The sequence below is a fragment of the Castanea sativa genome, chromosome 6 (assembly GCF_040712315.1).
Source record: "Castanea sativa cultivar Marrone di Chiusa Pesio chromosome 6, ASM4071231v1".
Classification (NCBI taxonomy): Eukaryota; Viridiplantae; Streptophyta; class Magnoliopsida; order Fagales; family Fagaceae; genus Castanea; species Castanea sativa.
Genome location: NC_134018.1, coordinates 52,826,359 through 52,849,552, shown reverse-complemented (window position 1 = coordinate 52,849,552; position 23,194 = coordinate 52,826,359). Strand labels below are relative to the sequence as shown.

Genomic DNA, 23,194 nt, shown 5'->3' with positions numbered 1-23,194 from the left:
CTAATAGGATATACTCATTTATTCTATTAATTACCAAGTTACAATAGGCTGAATCAAACTACAAATGCTGTTTTACGATGTTTTTGTATTACACTATTACCATCTCCTTCTAAATTAAGATGACAACAAGATTGGATGAGATCATATCATAAATGCCTATGGATAGGGCAATTCCTTGTATATTCTAGGAATAAAGAATTAATTTTCGTATCGTTCTTGCTTGCATTAACAAGTGGTGCACTTAAACAAATTCTAAGGAGTTCTACGGACTAATTAATGACTCTAAACAAGAGTAGAACTGACTAATCACAATTTTGACTTGGTACTTAACAAGTGAATTCAACCATGTGTGTCATCTTCTAGAGTAATTGCAGAAGCTAATAGGATATACTCTCTCACGAACACCAAGTCACAATATGCCGTATTGAACTAAAAAATGCTGTTTTAGGGTGTTTTTGTAGCACACTAATATATATCATGTCCTTATAAAGATGGCAACGGAATGGGACGGGCAGGGGCGGAGCTACACTTAGCTATCACCCCCCCCCCCCCCCAATTTCTAAAAACTTTAACTATCTGCCTTGTAATGAAAAAAAAATCTTTTTAGTTTTTTTTTTCTCTCTCTCTCTCTTAATTGGTAAGTTTTGGTTGTTGATTTCAAATAGTAAGTTTTGAATAAAATAAATTTCCTTGTAGAGTTATTTTATTTGGGACTAAGTCTTTCTTTGTTGTTAATTTTCGAATTGTTTGTCAATACTTGATTTAGGGTCCGTTTGGATAGAACTTATTGTTGAAAATTGAAAACTAAAAAAACTGTTGCAAAATAATTTTTAAATGGTTAAAAAATACTGTTCATGGCCAATGAACAGTAACAAACATGCGTAAAAAAAGAAAAAGAAAAAAAGAAAACTGGACGTGGGCGCACGTTTGTGCTATCCAAACGCCCTCTTAGTTGCAAAATGTTAAATGAAAAAAATTACGTACGGTGCGGATATATAAGTGACAATACTTATAAAGAAATTTTCTTTTGGTCATAAATATATAATTTTTATTTCCTTTTCAATTTGGGACCAAGTCTTTTGTTGTTATTGCTATTGTTGTTGAGTTTCCAATTGTTTGTCAATGCTTCATTTAGACTAAAAATGTTGAATGAAAAAAAATAGAGGATATTTAATGCTAGGGTTTGATAACACTCCAAAAATAAAATATTTAAAAAATTATAATTAAATAATGGTAAAACGTTGTGTATATATTAGTGGCAAAGTAGACTATTTGTGTATACACATTAAAGTTTATATAAAATGTATGTATGTATTAATATATGTAGTTATGTAAATATATGTATTTATAAATATGTAACTCGATTCCTCCAAACCAAAATTCTTAACTCCATTCTTGGAAACGGGATTAGCTCATAGATGCCTTGTGGAGTTATAGTCATGGCAACTCCTTGTATTAGTGAAAACATCGAATAGCAGTGCACTAAAACAAACCCTAAAGGACTACTACGTACTGATTAACGAACTAAAAAAAGAGTAGAAGTGAGTTATCACAATTCTGACTTGGTATTTGACGAGTGAATATGCAGCCATGCGCGTCATGATGTCGAACCAAAATTTTCTTTCTTTTTGATTGTCCATTTGAACCACTTCCACATAATCGGAATTTGATGAGCGTATATTACATTTCACGCTACACGTTCCTCGTAAGATGCTAAAAGGTACTATAATTTCCACCACACTATACAGTATACATTCCTCAGCATTGTTCCAAAAATAAAAAATTATTTAAAAAAAAAAATTCAAACACCCATTTATAATATAAAGTATATAAAACAAGAGTATATAGTGTTGTACCTGCTTCTAGTCCTACGCGTGTCCAGTCCAATGGTGCTACCCATTATGACATTATACTTCTAGGAAACCTCAAAATCTCAGGCCACAAAAAAATTCCCACTAAAACTCACCTACTTCGAAGTCTTGCTTGCTGTCCAAATCTCCCATACCTTAGTGGGGTGTCAGGGTGTGGGCTACCCTTTCCTTTTTTTTCTTCAAATTTAAGCTTGAATGACATTTGGCAATGGCATTCATACTTTACTACTTTCTTTTTCCTGTGTGGTCATGTATGCAAAGCTAGCTTGATTGCACTTTGCCTTCAATCATAGCAAATAGCCATTATATACGATCTTAGCCAAAGATCATGCGCTAGCTATCGACAATTTTGACTTTGCTATGAACGTATGAACCGCAAATTTCGTTAGCAAAATTTATAGTGCGTGATTAGTTATTTTCTTTTTTTACTTAAGTGGGATGATCTGATTAGCATTTTTTAGTAGAATAAGATGACCTGATTAGCTGATTGTTATGGTGCTTGATAGAATTTGTTAACAAAGTTTTCAAAGTGATTTCATAGGTTACATGATTCATATCCAATCGAGAATCGGGTTGGGCGACACGAATTAAAAGTAATGATTAAAAATAAGATAAGGTAGAGTTCCTTAATTAGTAAATCAATTAATCAATCAATAATATATATAAGAGCATAGACCTTATGTAAAAGTGCATGAGGTTTTGCCATGTGGCGCTTTGTTTGAATACTTTTTCGTTTAGCCTTTTACCTCAAATATTCTTATCAATGATTAGTTTAAGCTATAAATGTAAAAAATTAAAAGATTTGGTTCTACTCAATTTTCTAATTTTTTAAACTCTTCTCTTTTGCATGAGGTTTTGCCATGTGGCGCTTTGTTTGAGTACCTTTTCATTTAGTCTTTTACCTCCAATCTTCTTATCTATGATTAGTTTAAGCTATAAATGTAGAAAATTAAAAGATTTGGTTCTACTCCCTTTTCTAATTTCTTAAACTCTTCCACTTTTAATTTCATTAATTTACGAAATGAAAGGTTTTCTTCATTCAATGTTAATTTTCATGTTCTTTTATATATTCCAGTTTCACAAAATACCAAAAGGCCAAAAGAAAAATAGGGCTGGAGAGATAGAGGGACAAAGAGTGAAAAATTAGTGTCAAAAAGAGTATGAAATTGCCTTTGGTTTTAGGTGCATATGCTTTGAACTCCTTAACAACACTATCAACGCTTGATACAATGCTTTCACAACATATGGGGTTTCTAAAAGGTGGACGTATTTTGTTTTTATTTATATTTTCGGAGAGTGTTTAATCTTTGTAAGCGATTAAGGTACTTAGATGTAAGTAAACTCATTAACAACACTATCAAAACTTGATACAATCTTTTCACAACATATGAGGTTTCTAAAAGGTATGTGTTTTTTTTTTTTTCTACTTTTATTTTTGGAAAGTGTTTAATTTTTGTAAGTGATTAAGGTACTCAGATGTAAGTAAAATTAAACGTAAGATACGAAATAGTATAAGTTTATATTTCCCATTATTGTTTTATTTTTAATCTCTTGGCATATATATATTTAGTTTTAAGAATTAGAAATTAGAAATTTTAAATCTTAGATGTTTAGCCAAAAGGTCACGTGTTTTCTTTATAAAAAAATACTTCTAAAAAAAAGAAAAGGGAATAATAAAAATTTTATATTGAAAACGGTCAAATGTAAGAACTAAATATACATATACACCTGATCAAACAAAAAAAGGCATATAGTGACATTTTTAGAGTCTAATTAATTATGGTTACTTATGGATATTTTGTGTTACAATTTTTTATTTATTCATTATTTTAGTGACGTATAATACATAATTGAAATTAATTTTCCAAACATTATACTCCCTTTGTCCCACTTTGTTTGTGCTTTATTCCATTTTGGGATGTCCCAAAATATTGTCTTGTTTCTAAAAATAAAAGTTATTAGTTTACTAATGTTCCTATTATACTCCTACTTTATTTTCAAAACTATTTGAAAAGAAAACTAACTAATATTTTTTAAAAATCAATCTAATTGGGACACCTTTTTAGTTGCCTCATTAAGAATAACTCTTTTTTAAAAAAACTGATAAATTTATTTAAGGGTAGTTTTGTAAACTTATACATTTTTATAAGGTAGACAAGACAATAAATGATGTTCCCTTAAAAAGTTTGACTTTTCAAACAGGACAAACAAAGTGGGACGGAAGGAGTAACACGTATGAGTATTATAAAATAACTAATAATAAACACGTGTATCGTGCGAGACATCCACTAGTTATTTAGAAAGAATGCAAAAAAAAGAAAGAAAAAAAAAAGCACCATGCCTTGGTGGTACATATAATAATGATCATGCAATAAATTTCGGTGATTACAGACTACTCTCCTCCAAGTTATTTTGAGTTATGACTTATGAGTTAGAAAATCAACCTATTAATTTCTCCATAGCATTTCACTTTGTAAATTGCACATAAGTTTCTAAGAAAATTAGTTCTGATGATGGCAGAATTTGCTCTTAGGACTATGAAACAATAATTACTTATAACTTAATTTAATGCCTTACCAAAATCCTTTCAAATTTGAACAAATTAACGTGGATCAGAATTCAGAAACTCCTCTAGGCTCTAGCCATTTGGTGAGTAAGCACTAAGTGGGATTGGAGAACCATCATTCAAGAATGATGGTTCTCCAATCCCTTGAATGATGGTTCTCCAATCCCACTTAACTAGTTAAGACTAAATTTGACTATTTTTAGTCTTAACTAGTCTTAACTAGTTAAGACTAAAAATAGTCAAATTTATGTTTTAAAAATGAAACAGGGAAGTATTTGTGGGAATATTCTGAGTCGACCCTTGAATGATGGTGCTCCAATCCCACTTAACTAGTTAAGACTAAATTTGACTATTTTTAGTCTTAACTAGTCTTAACTAGTTAAGACTAAAAATAGCCAAATTTATGTTTTAAAAATGAAACAGGGAAGGATTTGTGGGAATATTCAAACTCACATCAAACATATGATGGAATGAATGATAAGATTGAAGATGTAACCCACGTTCAGCAACAAAAAAAAGAAAAAAAAGAAAAAAAAAAAAAGAAGCGGATGGAATGTCAGCAGTATTTTATAAACAACATGATTTGATAATTCCCATTAGTTGAGGACTCTTTTTTCGCGTTACATGACATCGCTTTATTCGCAACCTACGCCACATCAATATATTTTTTGGAAAAATCTCTTTAAAGCCCAAAATAAACTTATATCTTATTTAACTGAATGGATTGAACTCACATGGCTCACAAAATCCTTACTTCAAGAGGTGGATTCATGGTCAACATTTTCTCTTCATCAATTGGGATCATAATCCATGACATCATCAACATCAATATATGGATCGGGTTCAAGCAATGAATCAAAACTCATGGCCTATATTATCTCTCTCATACTCATGGAAGGTGGCTTCTCCAACAAAAGCTCATATTTACGCAAAATGACAGCAAAGCCTGATGTACGTCATCTCATTTTCAGCTCATGATCCAAATTTATGAGTCTCTTTGGGAAACTTTGGAAGTTGTGGTTTGGAGGGCCAAGAGGTATGTTCAGTAAAGTTTCAGTAGTTTAAACTTGAAAAAAAAAAAAAAAACCATGTTGCTTGGCGTGTTTTCTCCAACTCCCTGAACTCTGATAAGTTAGTGTGTAGCGGATGACATTTGGTAAGCCTCTCTTATCGTATGGACACTTAAAATGATAAAACTCTCCAGTCTCCATTGCTCTTTGACTAAAACTTAATATTCATCATATGACAAATACTAAAAAACACCAGCCATCTAAATGCTATTCAAATAACTATTCATTTTATCTTCAGTTGTTGCTATACGAATTTGGAAACCTAATCATATTATTTCACATAAACTACAATACTATTTTCAGCTTAAATCCAGCTAAAATACATGGCTAAATCTGATTGGCTATCTTTAATCCTCAAATATAAAATATTCATAATATCTTTAATATCCAGCTGCCATCTGCCATAATAAGACTAAATATTTCTCTGCCAGCTGCTTGAACAGAGTATTAAATGCTCTTCTTGCTCACCAAGATTAAGTCACAACATAATGAGACCCCTTGACTAGATCTCTAAAGCTTCATTAACTATCAATCAATTATTCTATTACTTACTAAAAATGTATTGTAATGAAACCTTAAACCAAAAATATAAATACCCAAAAGAGGAAACCTTTCCAGCAGAACACTAGCAGTGTGTTCAGCATTTGAAACTTGGCTGAAAGTGACATCACTAGTCATTTAATGCTCAATCCCAACAAGCAGCTGCTATACCTAAACAACAAGATATCTTTAAAAAAGATCTTACCATTTTCAGCTAAATCCAAGAAATAAAATCTGAATATTTTCTCTAGTAGCCTGACATCATTAGCTGACCTCATCTACTTCAACCTCTATCAACATTTGTCTTATAACAGTTGTGATAGCTTTTTTAGATAGCCATGATTGCTGTTTCAGAACAAATGTGACAGCTGACCCAGCAGCTGTAACACTACAAAATTTCCTTATTTGACTAAAAACCAAAACTAACTAAAAAAACTATCTTTTTCTTGCCAAAATCTTTTTGTGTTTTGCTGGTCTTTCCTCTAGCTGAACTGATTTAGTTTCGTATTTAGCTCTATATAAAGAGAACCATGCTAAAGCCTACAACAACACAACACCATTCTATACAACTCTTCCTACACACCTTTACTCATCTTATGCTAATTTTCTCACTCTTCGTATTCAGAAAATACATCTATCTTGCTACCCATATCTTTAAACACCTCTTTCTCCATTTCTTTTACACAATCTCATACACACTTATTAAACCATTCCATACACTTACTAGACCATTACAACATTACAATACACCATCACAACACACCACAACTCTTCTAAACTCTACTCCCACACTCTCTCATTATGAAATTCTACTGTTGTGCTGCAAACAAACACATCTCTATACTCTTCTCAACTTTTCTTATAAAATCCCATATCTTGGAAAGCAACACAAACCATCAGTATAATCTTTCTAGCAGCTTTAACATAATTCATTTACCATCTTACATATCTCTCATACATCTTACAAAGTATACATCTCACAAAATACCTATACATATCTCTCATACACCTTACAAATTACATCTCTTACAAATTATCCATTTATATTTCTCATATATATTACAAACCCATCTCTCACTAAGTACCCATACTTATTACCCATACTAATTACAAATACTACATCCCACAAAACATCTACATCTTTTACCATCTTTATACTTCTCAAAAGATATCAAACACTCATGCTAAGAGCCCTTCTCATGGAAGATATAAACTTCTAACACTAAAGTCCTTCTCCTAGAAGGCACAAATACTTCTTACAAAAGCCCTTCTCATGGGAGGTATAGACTTTTAATACATAAAACCCTTCTCCTAGAAGGCACAAAGACCTCATACTAAAGTCATTTTCTTAGAAGGCATAAAGAGCTCATATAAGAGCCCTTCTTATGGAAGGCACAAACCTATCTTATAAAAACCCTTCTTATGGAGGGCAACACTATTCATAACTTCACAATAAATAAAAAAGCATTATCAAGGGAAAATTCATTTAAGTGCATTATAAAGGGAACAAACTTAACTAGCCTTTACGCATAGCTGGACATATTCTCTCTCCCTCTAATTGCAACAATTTTTTCCCTTCCAATCTTGAAGTCATCATGGAAAGACATATCATGGCATATTGCCTCTCTACCGCTGTAGTCATATTGCTGGAATATTATCAGCTTACTGATACTATACAGCTGGAACTACAGACCATGCAAAAATAAGTCACTATGTTTCCATATCTCTAAATTTACATTATTGAATACAAAAATTACTTCATTTTTAAATACAAATTAATTTACTATTACATTACTATCTAATAAACACATACGCTAGCTAATAAATTGATTTGTCACTGCTGAACATATATTATTTGGACATAAATCTTTGTTGGACATGTATCATTTAAACATAAACCTTTGCTGTACATATATCATTTGAACATAAACCTCTGCTAGACATATATTATTTGAACATAAACCTTAGCTGGACATACCTTATTATTTGAACATAAACCTTTGCTGGACATACCTTATTACATGAAATATATCATAGCTGGACATGGACTACTTTGGACCCATCCCATTGCTGGATATATGACAATTAATTATTCCCTAAAATTGGGCATCACCCAATATACATTTTTTATGATCTTTAACTCATCACTCAATCAAAGCTATTATATCAAATATATATTATTTATATATTCAACCATTACCATGATTCTTAGACTTTGAGTTTTACCCATTTTGTAGCTCTAAAAATACGCTAGAAGCCATTGGACTATGCGGCCTAATGTTGAGTTCCGAACGTAACTTCCCAAACAAATCTAGGTTTAGCAAGATTACCCATCCAAAGGACAAAACGTGGCCGCACAACGAAAAAGCCCCCCCAGCACCATTCAACCAAAAAAAAAAAAAAAAGAAGAAAAAAAGGAGAAAGAAAATCTGATAATCTTTATCAAAATCTTTGTTATATAGAATAAACAAATTAAATGATTGCGTAAATCTTATTTCAATCATTTAATTTGTTTTTGCTTCTGCTTCCTTGCTTGTTTTTGCTATAACCTCAACTCTTTTTTTTACCTGATTAGGATATAATGTATCATGAATCTTCATTGTAGCTCCCTCTCGCCCTTTTTTTTTATTCTTGGTGTGAACTTTTATTGGGATTGAATTGAAAAAAAGATGCATGCGAATCCATATTGATTATATCATATTATTCTTATTACTAATAATAATTAACGAAAAAGTTATTAGCTTCAACTACACCAAATCATCGTTGATCCTTTGTCTTAAGTAGTACTTCCTTGTTCTCCATTAACACTTACAGACAACGATAACCCCCATTTTCTTTCAAATTTAATCATACCAATACCAAATCCTAAAATACCATTATGACGGGTTCTAGTTAATTCAACTGGTAAGTTTTTGATGGTGTCTTGATTTGATGATAAAAAACTATCATCAGGAGCGAACACTATAGGTTGAAACTCTCTCCCTCAAAAAAAAAAAAAAAAAAACCATTATGTGATTCATCCAAGGCTTCATTAGCTTAATACATGTTGAATTTATTATAAAAAGGAAAAAAGAAAAAAGAAATAAAGAAGAAGTCCGGTCTTTGTAATAGCCATGTCTGCAGACTGGTAGGGTTTGAGCCCAACAAAGGTCAAGCCATGATGACCCATTTCAGAATTACCGAGTAAAGCCTCCTAAAAGACCCAGAAAATGGTCCATATGCCCAATACCAATATTTTAGCTTCTGTTAAGCCCTTTTGTTTTGAGAAATTGTTGGGCCAATATTTTTTTGGGTGAGAAAACTGAGAAGAAGTTTTGGGCCTATTATGGCTTAGCCCATCGGTACAACTATAATAGCCTACATTCGGACCCAAAAAAAAACCTGAAAAGAAGGCCCAAAAAATTCATTAAATTAACGACATGTCGTAGAAATATAAGCGACATTACATGCAGCTGATCAATCACATTGACGGAGAGAGACACAGAGAAATCTATTTCAACTGAAACGAAGACTCCGTGCTTTTCGTCTGTACGGAAAAACACACACAGATTGTAGGAGAGAGAGAGAGAGAGAGAGAGAGAGAGAGAGAGAGATCTCTACGGTGCCGTTCGGTTCTTCGCTTCAACTCGGAGAATTCGCATTCTGCACCGTCCGATCCCTCCTCATTGTCCTTCCATTTCAACCTCTATCTCCATTCTCGGTCCGATCTAAGGTACGTCTTTTTTTTTTTTTCCTTCTCGTTTTCTATAAATATTGTGCTTCAATTTTGAATTACCAGTTAATTCAATGTTTTCAGCTCCAAATCTGTGGTCTGTTTGGTTCCTGAGAAAATTAAAAAAAAAAAAAAAAACGAAAGAAAACGGAAAAAATGTAAATGAAAATTTGAATTGGTGATTTGTATGATTGATTCGATTGAACCAAAATAGTACAACACAACATTGCTGTATTGAATTTTGTGAAATTAGCACTTGTACTCAGTTAATTGATAGTTAGCTAGGATAAGCATTAGAGTATTGTACATTGTTAGTTAAGTCCGTTGGGCTGGGCTGTGAGGAGTTGTACTCTTCTGGTTCAGTTAGTTTAGCTGGGTCATGTAGTCAAGTATAAAAGACTGTGCTGAGATTGTAAAACTGATTCAAGGAATTTTAGAATTCCAATTTGTTTTGGAGGCCTAGTTCCCTCAAAGAACTACCGAGTGAGTGAGTGAGTGAAGTGTTAAGATCACTCACAGAACCATGTAGTTTTCTCGTCTGAGTGAGTCTGTCGCGGTTGTTCAACAAAGGTTGGACGATCAAATGGAAATGAATACCCGAAGAATAGAGGAACTTAGTACTAGTGTCAAGGTTATGCAGACTGCAATCGAGGAAAGGCTACCACTACCAGCAATACAACGATCGGGACCACAGCAAGAAGTGCCCCTTCTTGAGGCAGAAATTGTGGAGCAACCAGAACAGCATGAGGTAGGTGTATTGATACCCAAACCCATTAAGCTGGAATTGCCAAGATTGGATTTTTAGGGCCGTGTAATTGTTTAGTTATTATAACGCACTTGAAGAAGAACAAGTCTTGACTCTTGAATGCTTCTTATCATTTAGATGATGAAGCACTTATTTGGTTCGAATATTGTGAGAGATCTTTGGATTCTTGGGAGACTTTTGTTTAGGCTATTCAAGTTAGATTTTGACCCTTCTTTTATATTATATAGGAAGCCTTGACCAAATTGAGGCTTACCACAATTGTGGCAGCCTACAAAAGCCAATTAAAATATTGAGTAATAGAATTAGGAATTGAACTGAATCTCATAAGCTTAGCTGCTTCATGAGTGGGTTAAAGGATGAGGTTCGATTGGCAGCAAGGATGCAAAATCCAAGAACCTTGAATCCTACCTTTGGAGCTAATATTTTAAGAGGAATATTTTTCCATCTGTAGGAAAGCCTATAAACTTCTGCAAGAATTAATTGGCAAGCACCAATACTGGTCAAGTATGGGGGCCCCTCCATCCCCCCCCCCCCCCCCTTTTTTTATTTTATTTTTATTTTTAGAATAAAAGCGTAGTGTGTATATACACACACACACACATACACAAAGAAAGTTTGAAATTTTCCCAAAATATATATTATTCCCCCCCTCCTCCCAAAAAATTTACAAATTTGGGTTTTTCTAGCTCAATATGCCCCTCTCACCTCTCATTCTTCCTCCACTCTATCAGTCACTTCTGTTAATCAATCCTCACTGCCGCACACCAACAAGACCCATAGGCATGGGATGGATCATTGTGTATGTGTCTCCATCTCTCTGGAATGGACTCATCACTCATGATTCTCATGAATTTCTGATCTCTCTTTTGTAATATCTATCCTTTGTGTGTGCATGTTGTCTCTGCGCTTTTATAATTTTTATGAAAGCCTGTACTTGCCTCTCTCTGATATGATGATGATATCTCCTCTGAGTGAATGTGTTCTGTGAAGAGTAACTAACATGTTGATGTGTTAGGTCCTTAGTACAACACAACACTGCTGTATTGAATTTGTGTAATAAGCACTCATACTCAGTTAGTTGTTAGCTAGTTTTTTTTGATAAGTTTTTGTAAATTTTTTTGATTAGTGTTAGTTGTTAGTTAGTTAGGATAAGCATTAGAGTATTGTGCTTTGTTAGTTAGTCTGTTGGGCTGTAATGAGTTGTACTCTTGTGGATCAGTTAGTTAGTTGGGTCATGTAATAAAGTATAAGACTCTGCTGAGATTGTAAAATTGATTCAAGGAATAAGAATGTAATTGTTTTGGAGGTTGATTCCCTTGAAAGGATCATTGGAGGCCTAATTCCCTCGAAGAACTACCAACTGAGTGAGGGAGTTGTTAAGATCACTGAATCTTAACAGGTGACACTACTTTACAAGTGCTGAAGAAGACACTTTTTAAAGTAAATACACAGAATTTTACATTGTTAAAATAGAATCTTTGGCTAATGGGTTGAGTTACGCCAATTTGTTTGTGATTAAAAAATATTTATTGAGATTTTTTTTTTTGTGGAGAAGTACTTGAGTTTGTTCATTTATATAATAGTAGCAGCTTTTTTTTTTGCTGAATTAGAATAGGTTTTGGAACCATTTAATAGTATGTTTATGTTATGATATGTGGCTTTCCCTATTGATTTTCTTTTCGTTATATTTTAGTTTGTTAATTTTGCTTTTTTTTTTTTTTTTACTACATTGATGATCGAAATTAACTAAGATCATCTCAATGGGCCACGATTATTGAAGTGGAGGTCACTAGTTTGAATTGTCCCTCAAAAGAGAAAAAAAATGAAAGAAAACTTAGCTTTAAAAAAAAAATTATAATTCAATAGTTATAATGGGTGTGGGGGGAGTTTGAAGTCTGGATGTTTTCGTTGGAAACACCAAGAGGTGCTAGTTAAGCTATAAAGCTCTTGGTGAAAGAAAACTAAGCTTAATAAAGACTTAAGGTTGGCTTGACAGAAGTTCTTTAAGACCAATCAGCTCAGGCGTAGGCCATAATTTCTTTTATCAATGGCTTGATCAATTCTTTTGGGCCTTCTTTTTGTATTTGTAATGTCTTTTGACTTGTTTTGCATCACCCCTTCTTACAAAAGACTGTTATTGACTATTGCATTTGATGATCAAGTCGGTCTAAATACCTTCTATCATCTTGTTCTCCATTATGGCCTGTTTGGGAGTTTAGAGAGGGAGGAGAGTAGAGGGGAGTAGAGGAAAGGGGAGTAGTGGGGAGGAAAGTAGAGGAGAATGATTACCGTCCACCTTGTTTGGATGTTTTTATAATTAGTAAGGGGGAAGGGAGTAATTAGCCATTCCCCTTGTTTTTAACATTGTAATTTTATAAATATAATAAGGGTAAATTAGGTAATTTACTTTATAAATAATTTTATGTGCTCTACTCTGCCTCCAAATCTCTCCAATTTGGGGGAATTAAAAATGAGGGGGTTGGAGGTAGTTGAAACCCCTCCAAACCCCTCCAAATCCCTCCCCCTCCTTCCTTAAAAACTCCCAAACAAGGTAATTGAATTACTCCCCTTTCCTCTACTCTACTCCCCCTCCTTTTTTAAACATCCAAACATGCCATTAGTGTTATCCCTAATCCTTCACAATCAAGAGATCATTGGCTTCTTATCCTAGTAGTGGTTGTATCTTTTTTCTTTGATTTAAGTATTTTTTTTGCTGTTTATATATGCTATCCTTTCCCATTGGAAATTTTATATTCCTTGTGATTTTTCTCCATATTTTGTAATAATTTTCTTCAAATTATTGCAATTTCTTCATTGAGATTATTGTTAAAACAATTTAAATTGATGGACTTGAGTGACATGCAGCCAGATTTTATGGAAACAGAGTGGCAATCAAGGTTGGCCTATGACCAGTGGACAGCAGTCCCTGTATCTGGTTCACGGCCACCGGCTCGCTACAAGGTGAATGAACTGAATTATATTGTTGGTTCTAGCTTAAGAAGAGATGGTGAGGTTGTGGATTTAAAACCCATTTTGTTCATTTGTAACCTACCAATAAAAAAAAAAATGTTGGTTTTAGTACTTTTGAACCACTAAGGTTAAGCCCATTTTCATTTGTCTATCATAAGTTCATGATCAGTGGCATATTTTTGTGAAGCGTTTTGCTCTTCATTATGGACCATATACTTATCATACTGTCTTATCTTTTAACTATAGCATGCTGCAGTGGCAGTTGATGAGAAACTATACGTTGTTGGTGGGAGTCGTAATGGCCGGTACCTATCTGATGTTCAGGTATTGGATTTACCCAATTGCCCATCCAGTTTTTCATATTAAACTTCGAGTCCCTTCTTGTGGGTCATTTGGTAAAGGGATAATTCTGCAGGTATTTGACCTTAAAAGTTTGGTGTGGTCTAATCTAAAACTGAAACCAAATGCTGATAAATTTGAAGAGACAGGCTCACTGGATATTCTTCCAGCCATTTCGGGTCACAATGTGGTAAGAAGTTAGATGCACATTGTCCACGTGCGTGTGTATTCCCCTTTTGTCTGACTTCCATCTTTTAGTCTAGTGATTCAACTTATTTTTAAGTAATTACTTATTTTAAGTATACATTGTTTTGATAGGTTAACTGGGGAAATAAACTATTTCTTATTGGTGGGCATTCAAAGAAAGTAGCCGACAAAATAACAGGTTTGTATATTTAAGAGCCATATTGGCAATGGTAAGGGTTATCTGATTTTGAATATTTTGAAGCTGCTGTGCGATATTGTGTATTGTTTAGCCCCTTATTTGTGTAAATTTACTTGTTTTAGTGCTATTCATCGATCTTGAAACACATCTCTGTGGTGTTGTGGAGACCTCGGGAAAAGTTCCGGTAATTAACTGATTCTATTGGCTGCTAAGTTTACTTCTTCCCTTGTGCTTATGCTTTGTCAATTTGCCATCTAGACTTTCTTTATCTATTTATTTAGCAAGGAAAATTATTGAGTCTTTTGTTTCTGCTGGAGTTGATTTGATGTTCTTTGAATTTGATTGGCATGCTGATGGGAATGTTCCAGGTAGCTCGTGGGGGACATTCTGCTACACTTGTTGGTTCTAGAGTGATAGTTTTTGGTGGAGAAGACAAGAGCAGGAGATTGTTGAATGATGTCTTTGTTCTTGATTTGGAGACAATGACTTGGGACATGGCGGAGGGAACGTAAGTATCTACTCCACATTTATGGACGGCTAGTTGTGTGCTTTCAGAAGATTCTTCATCACTTTCTTGTGTTTTGATAGGCAGACACCTCCAGCTCCCCGATTTGATCACACAGCAGCAGTGCATGCAGAACGCTACCTTCTAATTTTTGGCGGTTGTTCTCATTCTATTTTCTTCAACAATCTGCATGTACTGGACTTGCAGACTGTAAGTTTTTTTGGCAGGATTTTTTACACTTATTTTTTGGGTCCAAATTGATATATAGACTCTTCCATCTTGAACTCCTGACCTTCCCACCACCTTGCTCTTACAAGAGAAGGAGGTGCCATTTGCGTTAGAGCTCATTGGCTGCTTTGATATATAGGCAGTAAACTGAGTATCTTTTTATTTTACTTTTTGGATAAAAGAAATGCTACTTTGCTTCCATTCTATATTAAGAAGTGTCTCACTAGGGTAAAATGTATACTGCAGTTCATTTTTGGAAAAAAAAATGTAGTTCCTTGATGATTAACATTTGTGACACCTATGAATACAAGTGTGCTAGAAAGCGTTGAGTTGCAAAAACATATTACTTGTATGCCTTTTGTCCTTGATTTATCTGTTTTCCTGAATTATCCTATGTATCATAAAATTATGGCTTGTTGTGAGGTTATGCTAGGAATTCATCAAGTCTCTCAATGCACAGATTTTTTTATTTTGATATAGAGGGGCATGTCCTATATTTTTTGAATCACGACCGATCTTTTGAACTAGACTAGTGAAGGAAACCTCCCTTTCTGGATTTTCCATTGCCATTGGATTGGACAAACACTATCACACACCAACACAACAAACATGCAGATGTGCCCAGATTTTGGAAAGTTGTCTTATTTGACACTTAGGAAGTGTAGCAATGATGTCTATTAGCACATGTATTCAATTTCATGAATTCTATGTTAATATCAAAGATTTATGCTTATAAAGGATCTAATTATTAAATTGCCAGTAATGGTTTCACATTTATAAAACTTTCCTAACTTTGCCATCAAATATAGACCTCCATCCATTTAAGATAACTTCATTAGATGGACTTTTGACACTGAGACAGTTAGACTTTGAAGAAGATTAAAATATTCCATCAATTTGTGCTTGTGATTGCTTTGGTCACTGTATGCCTGCCTTTTATCTTTTGCTTGGCTTTCTGTGGGGTTCTAGAATTATTGTTGATATCATTATGTGGTATTTCTATGTCAAGCAGTTGATGTCACTGATGTATGTAAGACCTGTAGAAAGAATTATCAATCACCATGAGATTTGTTCATCAACATAATGAAGGGGGCCATGCTCATTTCTGTTCCTTGAAATTAGTGCTTAGCAATTTAGTTACTTATTCTTCTAAGAAAGATTAAAATTTCATATTTTCTGTTAATACAAAGAGACAAGGATAAAATTTTGTTCACGTACATTTGTTATATAGTAGGTTGCTTTTAATCTGCTTTGAAGCTCTTACTGGGTTGAAAGTTAACATGGGTAAAAGTGGGATAGTGGCTGTTGGGGAAGTGGGTAATTTGGCTGCTCTAGCTAATATCCTTTGCTGTAAAGTTGGACGTCTACCAATAACCTATTTGGGTATGCCTTTAGGGGCATCCCATACGACAGCCTTGGTTTGGAATCCCATTTTGGAGAAGGTGGAAAGGACATTGCCGGGCTGGAAGAGACTATATCTATCTAAGGGAGGTAGATTTACTCTGTCAAAGTCCACTCTCTCTAGTCTTCCCACTTAATTCTTGTCTTAATTCACCATTCCGAAGGCTGTGGCTGATAGAGTGGAGAAGATTTAGAGAAAGTTCTTATGTGGAGCTTTGGAGGAGGAGTTCAAATATTCTTTGGTTGCTTGGGACATGGTTTGTTCACCAGTTGATACTGGGGGTTTGGGAATTAGGAGGTTGGTGCATTTCAATCAAGCATTGCATGGTAAGTGGCTATGGTGGTATGGGCTTGAAGTTTCCCATTTGTGGTTACGAGTGATCATCTCCAAATATGGGGAGGATAAGGGAGGTTGGCGTACGGAGATAGGTAGGTGTACTCATGGGTGCAGTTTTTGGTGGAGTATTTGAGCATTTGATATTTGAAACATGGTGCTGGCTTGTTTGGAAGGAGAGGAATAGTTATACTTTTGAAGACATGGAAAGCTCATTGGATCAATTGAAAGCTCTGTTTGCTTGTACTCTCTTTGATTGGTCCCGGGTTGGGGTTTTACACAATGTTCTTCTGTTTTATAATTTTAAGTTTACCTTAGATTTTCCTTTTGAGTCTTTTGTACTTCTATTCCCTCTCTGTTCATCATTGTGAACATGAGGTTTTACTTGGTTCTCAATAAACATTCATTCCTTATAAAAAACATGAAAGAAAAAGAAGGGAAAAAAAAAAAACTTTTTTCAAGTATAGTACTATAGTTGAATCATTTACTGACATCATAATATTATTTGTGCTTACCTACAGTTTTGCTAGATCTTTTAGTCTTTTTTCTTTCCCTTCTCTTATCGTTTATTCCCACTATGTTAGTGTGATAAGCTGTCATGTACTTGCAGATGGAATGGTCTCAACCACTTCTTCAGGGTGATTTAGTGACTGCCAGGGCAGGTCATGCTGGTATAACCATTGATGAAAACTGGTACATCGTTGGTGGTGGAGATAACAAAAGTGGTTTGTGGAATTATGTGCTTTTTAAATATTATTCTGCATGCATATGAACTTTTTTGTGCATTCATGGATGTATGGCTATATATGTTTGCAGGTTGCCCTGAGACTCTAGTGTTAAATATGTCTAAGCTAGTTTGGTCAGAATTGACAAGTGTGAAGCAAAGGGATCCGCTTACTAGTGAGGTCACCACTTTATTCCTTTTCTAACTTCTCTCCCATTGTAATGTCTTCCGATGTAAAATTGTATTTTCTTGAGCAGATTGAGATTGTTTGATAAAAAAACCTAATGAGCAAAATTGGTATATGGTTATAGTAGACTGGTGCTGCATGTGGCAATGTAGTGGGGAGGCAGTGGATCGCCTTTTGATTCACTGCAAGGAGGCCTATCAGCTGTGGAGTTTTGATTTTTGATCTTTTGGGATCTACTGGGTTTTACGGGAGAGAGTGATTGATCTTATGTTTTGCTGGAGGAATTGGATGGGCAAACATTCTTCGGATATTTGGAATTTGGCTCCGCTATGTTTGATGTGGACCATATGGCAGGAATGAAATAGACGTACAGTTGTGGATGTGGAGACTAGAGGGTATGGGAATCAAATAATAGCCACCTTTGCATTCTCTCTATTTGATTGGTCTTGTGCATGGGGTTTTATGGATAGAGATTCCTTTCCTTTTTTCTTAAGCTTCTTTGTTCTTTTGTAATATTTGTAATTCTTTAAGCTAATTTGTGTCAATTATGCATGAACTAGTCTCATTTTAATAAAATTATTCTTACCTTTAATAATAATTAAAAAAAAAAAGAAAAAAAAAAATTCTGGCATTAGTTTTTGTGTTTACCATTGTTTCCTGGCGTGAACCTATAAATTTTTTATTTATTATGGATAACACTACTCGGGTTTAGTTAAGGAATCTATGGTTCTGCTTGAAGTGTGATGATGAATTGTTTAAAAAACTTATATCTATGTTAGGGTGGAGAGTTGGTAATGTCATGCCCCTTGTGCTTCATTTTATTTCATTAAGGGTTTCACCTTAGACGTTATTGAATTTGATTTTGGAAAAAGCCATGCACTTGAATACATCGCACATGAATATGTTGATTTTTTACTTGATCAGTGATCATAAATGTGAAAACAGGGACTCAGTGTTTGCTCGGCTATTATTGATGGAGAGATGTATTTGGTTGCCTTTGGCGGCTACAATGGGAAATACAGCAATGAGGTATGTATTGAAAGTTTAGTTTGAATGAATACAAGTTCTCTCTGAAGATTAAATATGTTTTGAGCGTATCAGCATGTATTGAAATGTAGTGTTGGTAATGTCAATTTTGAATATTATTTGTGCCTATGGCATCCCACCCCCTTCTGTGGGGTTTAGTCCCAAGGTTCAAATCCCCTCATTTACACTTAGAAACAAAAATTCACATAGTATAACTATTGGCTAATGTTGCATTACCCGATATCTTTTATTGGCTAAGTATATTGTCAAACCTATCATTGGATAATAAGATTTCCCCATTCCTGGCAAACTCATCAAATAAGAGATTACGAATCCTCTCATCTATAAATTGTTCAAAAATTTAGATGCTTATGTTTTTAAAATATACTAAATGCATAGATTTATGAATTGCATAAGGAATGACTTCCAGTATTAAATTTGGTGTGCATGTTCAGCAAGGAGAGAATATGTGATCTAATGATGGGATCCACATTAATTGAATTTAAAGTTATTAAGTTGTTTAACTTTAACAAAAGACGCACTAGGTGTAACTTAAAGTTTTAACACACACACACACATAAATATATGGGTCAAGATCAAATTATATATTTTTTGGATAAGTAAGATGAAGTTATATTTGGTGTAACTCTTTGTTATATTTTAAAATTCGACCTTTGGATTATATTTTCTCATTCTTAACAAGTTTGCCAAATTTCATGCCAATAAGAATGGTATTTACTATTTGATACATTAGCTCATGTTCTTTGTATGATTTTATTTACTTTTTTGACAAGTAACGTAAGAAATTTTATTAAAAAAAACCAAGTACACTAGAAGTGTACTAGAGTGGCACAAATCAAGACCTAGATTACAACGATTAATAAGATCGGAGAGAGAAAAACAGGTATAAAAAGGCAAGAACTTGAAATTTAAACATTTTATAGATGAGATATCTATTGATCTTTGATCATCTTGCAATTTTGCAATCATGAAGGGTAAATGTAATATAATGGTGTAACAAGCCAAAAGTTACATTGTGCAGTTTGAACCCAACCCTATATGTATACACACACTTCCCTTAACTCATGTCCTCAAGGCTGTTTGAGAGATCTCTATCTCTCTTCTTACTAAAACTTGAGTACAGTACATAACTCATCAAATTTGTCCTCTTTAAGGGTTAGTGGTGTGTGCACCTCATGAAGTGTCATTGTAAAATTGTTGATTTTCATTTGATACTATTCTAGCAATATGTAGTGTTCTAGACTATCATGACTAGTGAGATGAGGATAGATGCTACACAATGTTTCTGTTTCACCTCAATCTAGAGAGGGTGGGAAACGTCATATCACTCTGCTTTGGGAAGTGGCACCTCGATGGCTCAAATTAATTGCTTCTTCTTCTTTTTTTTTATTTTTTATTTTGTCTTTTTTTTTAAGATGCATTTTTGTTGCTTGTAAGTTTGATTTACTGCAGATGCTCTGATATTTAAAACTGACTCTATAAATGCAGATTCTGCTGATTTTAATTTCTACCTGGGTTTCAGTTATTTTCCTCTAGATTAGTCTAGCAGTAGGCACTAAATCCTAAAGCCTATTTCTCTGCTAATAATTATTCCAAAGTTTCCAGTGTGAATTCTTGTCAAAAGTTCTGGATTTATTTCAGTTGTTGCAATCTAAGTCTGTTCTATGCTCTCTGTGCCTGCCCCTTTAATTTCCTAGGTTTTCGTTATGAAACCCAAACCTAGGGACTCATCACGTCCCAAGATTTTCCAGTCACCAGCAGCGGCTGCAGCAGCAGCTTCTGTTACTGCTGCATATGCCTTAACCAAAGCAGAAAAGTTAGATTTCACCAAAGCAGAAGATCCAAACTCCAAGGGAGCTGAAAATAGTTCTGAAAAAGATGTCACAAATGGTGTTAAGGCCATTAGAGAAGAGAAAAATGTGTTGGAACTGTCACTTGCAGAAGTCAGAGCAGAAAATGCTAGGATCAAGGGACAGATTGACGAGAAAAATGGTACTCTTTCTGAGTTGTCCAAGGTATGCTCTTTATGATTTAGTGCCAATTAAGGTGATTTTCCATTGGTCAGCTGTTTAAAACTCATGGTTTCAACCATATTCATTCAGGAACTCCTTTCTGTCCAAGGTCAACTTGGAGCTGAGAGATCAAGATGCTTTAAGCTGGAGGTCTCCCTTTCTCTCATTCCTTTTGTCATTTTTTAATCTGTTGTTCCTTTGTTGACTAACTGGGTCACTGACTAAATTTATTTGGTATTGGTGATGTCCAGGCACAAATCTCAGAACTGCATAAGATGCTGGAATCAATGCAGCCCATAGAGAATGAGGTACAAGAGCTTCGGACGCAAAAGTCTGCATTTGAACAGAATATAGAGCTAGCTTCAGCAGTCCAGATCCAGAAGCAAGGTTCAGGTGGTGTTTGGAGATGGATAGCTGGGGGAAATGGCAATGCATAAAGGTTGAAGGTTGGTGCCTAGAAATTAAATCTGGGAGCAATTCAATTTATCATTAGCCATAGCTTTTTCAAGCAAATATACGATCTTAAGCATAGGCATATTATAGCAGTTGCAATTTTGAGAACTAAAGGTGAAATTCAATCATGGTCAACAAGCATAATCTTGGAAATGCTTGAACGTTTGATCATTTTTAAGATCTTCTAATGGAGATGAGACTAAACTTGATACAAGAATATAGTCTATGCTCATTTTCTTCTAAAATTCTTGGAATCCACAATCTGTTCTTTTTTTTTTTTTTTTTTTTTTTTTTCCTAATTTCTTCATATTTGTTCCTTGTGTATGTGATGGTGACAGTCACTCATTTTACCCTTTCATTAGTTTTTGTACTTAGTAAAATTGATTTGTATCAATTACAAGATTCTTCTGGCTTGGCAATGAATTTTTAGTTTTTTACATATACTGGAATTTCATTACTCATCTTGGTAGAATTTGCCATGGATCTAATATATGCTGAATAAGTTTCACTTGAAGGTATAACAATTCATATTAATTAGTTGTGATATCTATGCATGTAATTTGGAAGAAGATCTCCTACATCATGGACCTTTTGCATGATATCCTTTATTTTTTCCTCCTGGAAAAAAGAAAAGAAAATTCCAATAAGCTAGGCACTGGTTCTTTTAATTGCATATATATAATATTTAAAAGCTAAAGTGTAGTATTTATTGTTTCTACACTCCCGATAAGCCTTATCAATTTTTAAATCTATTAATAAATAATTAAATGATTTAATTTAATTATTTTGTCTAAATCTATTAGCACATGAAGTCATTTAAGCTTTATAAAATATATATTAATCAAACAATAAGGTCTTTTAAATAATGCATCTTGTGAATGTTCTTATTTAAATTATAATAGTAAAAATAAGGTCTTTTCATTTCAATGATATTATTATTGGTTAGTTTCACATCAACAACATATTAAACAAATACCTAATTATTTTTTAGTGTCTATTGAGACACATCATTGTAGTATTTGGTCAACTTCGGTCGATTCGTGTTATTTTGGTTCTCTTCGGTTCATTTCAACTGTAAAATCTACTTGTGAATAATTAAATTAGTTAATTTAATGGACAAGACTTAGGTATAGTACTTAGGTGCTATTTTTTAGGTTCTGTTCCTTAGGTTCTCCTTTTAAGATTTGACCATGTGGATTTTTTCTCATAAGATGAAAGTGTATTTTTTAATTAAGTAGCCACATAGCTGAATTTTAAAATGAGAATCTAAGAAACAGCACCTAAGGTACGGTACTTAAGTTTTATCGTAATTTAATTATTTTGTTCAAATCAATTAATACACGAAGTTATTTAAACATTTTTTGAACTAATATTAATCAAACAATAAGATTTTTAAATAATGCAGCTTATGAATGTTTTTATTTAAATTTCTAATAGTTCAAATTAACCAACTGATTATGGTACATTTCCAAAAGAAAAATCCCTTTAATAACATCTTCTCCATTGATATAAAGCAATATTATAATTATAATTAAGGTACCGTACCTAAATTTTGTCATAATTTAATTATTTTGTTCAAATTTATTAGTACACGAAGTTACTTAAATTTCTAATAGTTTAAATTAACCAACTGATTATGGTACATTTCAAAAAAAAAAAAAAAAAAAAAATTCCTTTAATAACATCTTCTTCATTTATATAAAATAATATTATAATTATGGTGTTTAGTTTTACCATCTTTTTCTTGTCTTTCCATTTCTGTTTTGCTTGATCATTGTAATTTGATTTCTTGATTTTTGCCCCTTTAGTATATTTCTTATGTACTAGGCTGTGTTTTTTTTTTAATAAATTTTTTAATGTTATTTATCAATTTTTTTTTCATTTATTAAATTATGTTTTTTATTTATTAAATTTTTATGTATTGTTGTTGAATAGAAAATACATTATATGTTTCATTACATTTAATTTATAAAAATAGAAAATACGTTTAAATAACACATTCACTATTTAACCTACAAATTTTAGATTTTTTTTCTTGCAAAATAATTATATACTACCTTCTCTAGCTTACAACTAGTTTTGTT

The 23,194-nt window shown here is 33.4% G+C and overlaps 1 protein-coding gene across 1 annotated transcript; it reads left to right on the top strand.

Moving 5' to 3' along the window:
* The first annotated feature begins 9,481 nt into the window (after positions 1-9,481).
* Positions 9,482-21,355, top strand: LOC142640985 (acyl-CoA-binding domain-containing protein 4). The gene is made up of 14 exons (XM_075815330.1): positions 9,482-9,759; positions 13,391-13,486; positions 13,742-13,819; positions 13,911-14,024; positions 14,153-14,219; positions 14,342-14,403; positions 14,588-14,727; positions 14,808-14,934; positions 17,298-17,412; positions 17,504-17,592; positions 18,544-18,627; positions 20,343-20,660; positions 20,748-20,807; positions 20,909-21,355. Exons 2-14 carry the CDS (start codon positions 13,400-13,402, stop codon positions 21,092-21,094), a joined length of 1,527 nt encoding a protein of 508 aa, XP_075671445.1. The 5' UTR covers positions 9,482-9,759; positions 13,391-13,399; the 3' UTR covers positions 21,095-21,355.
* Positions 21,356-23,194: the final 1,839 nt, after the last annotated feature.

Bases quoted from the DNA above. Each gene is read 5' to 3' on its own strand.
- LOC142640985 (XM_075815330.1), top strand. From the start codon at position 13,400: ATGGAAACAGAGTGGCAATCAAGGTTGGCCTATGACCAGTGGACAGCA. The intron at 20,661-20,747 runs GTATGCTCTTTA...ATATTCATTCAG, and splicing joins CTCTTTCTGAGTTGTCCAAG to GAACTCCTTTCTGTCCAAGG. The intron at 20,808-20,908 runs GTCTCCCTTTCT...GGTGATGTCCAG, and splicing joins CAAGATGCTTTAAGCTGGAG to GCACAAATCTCAGAACTGCA.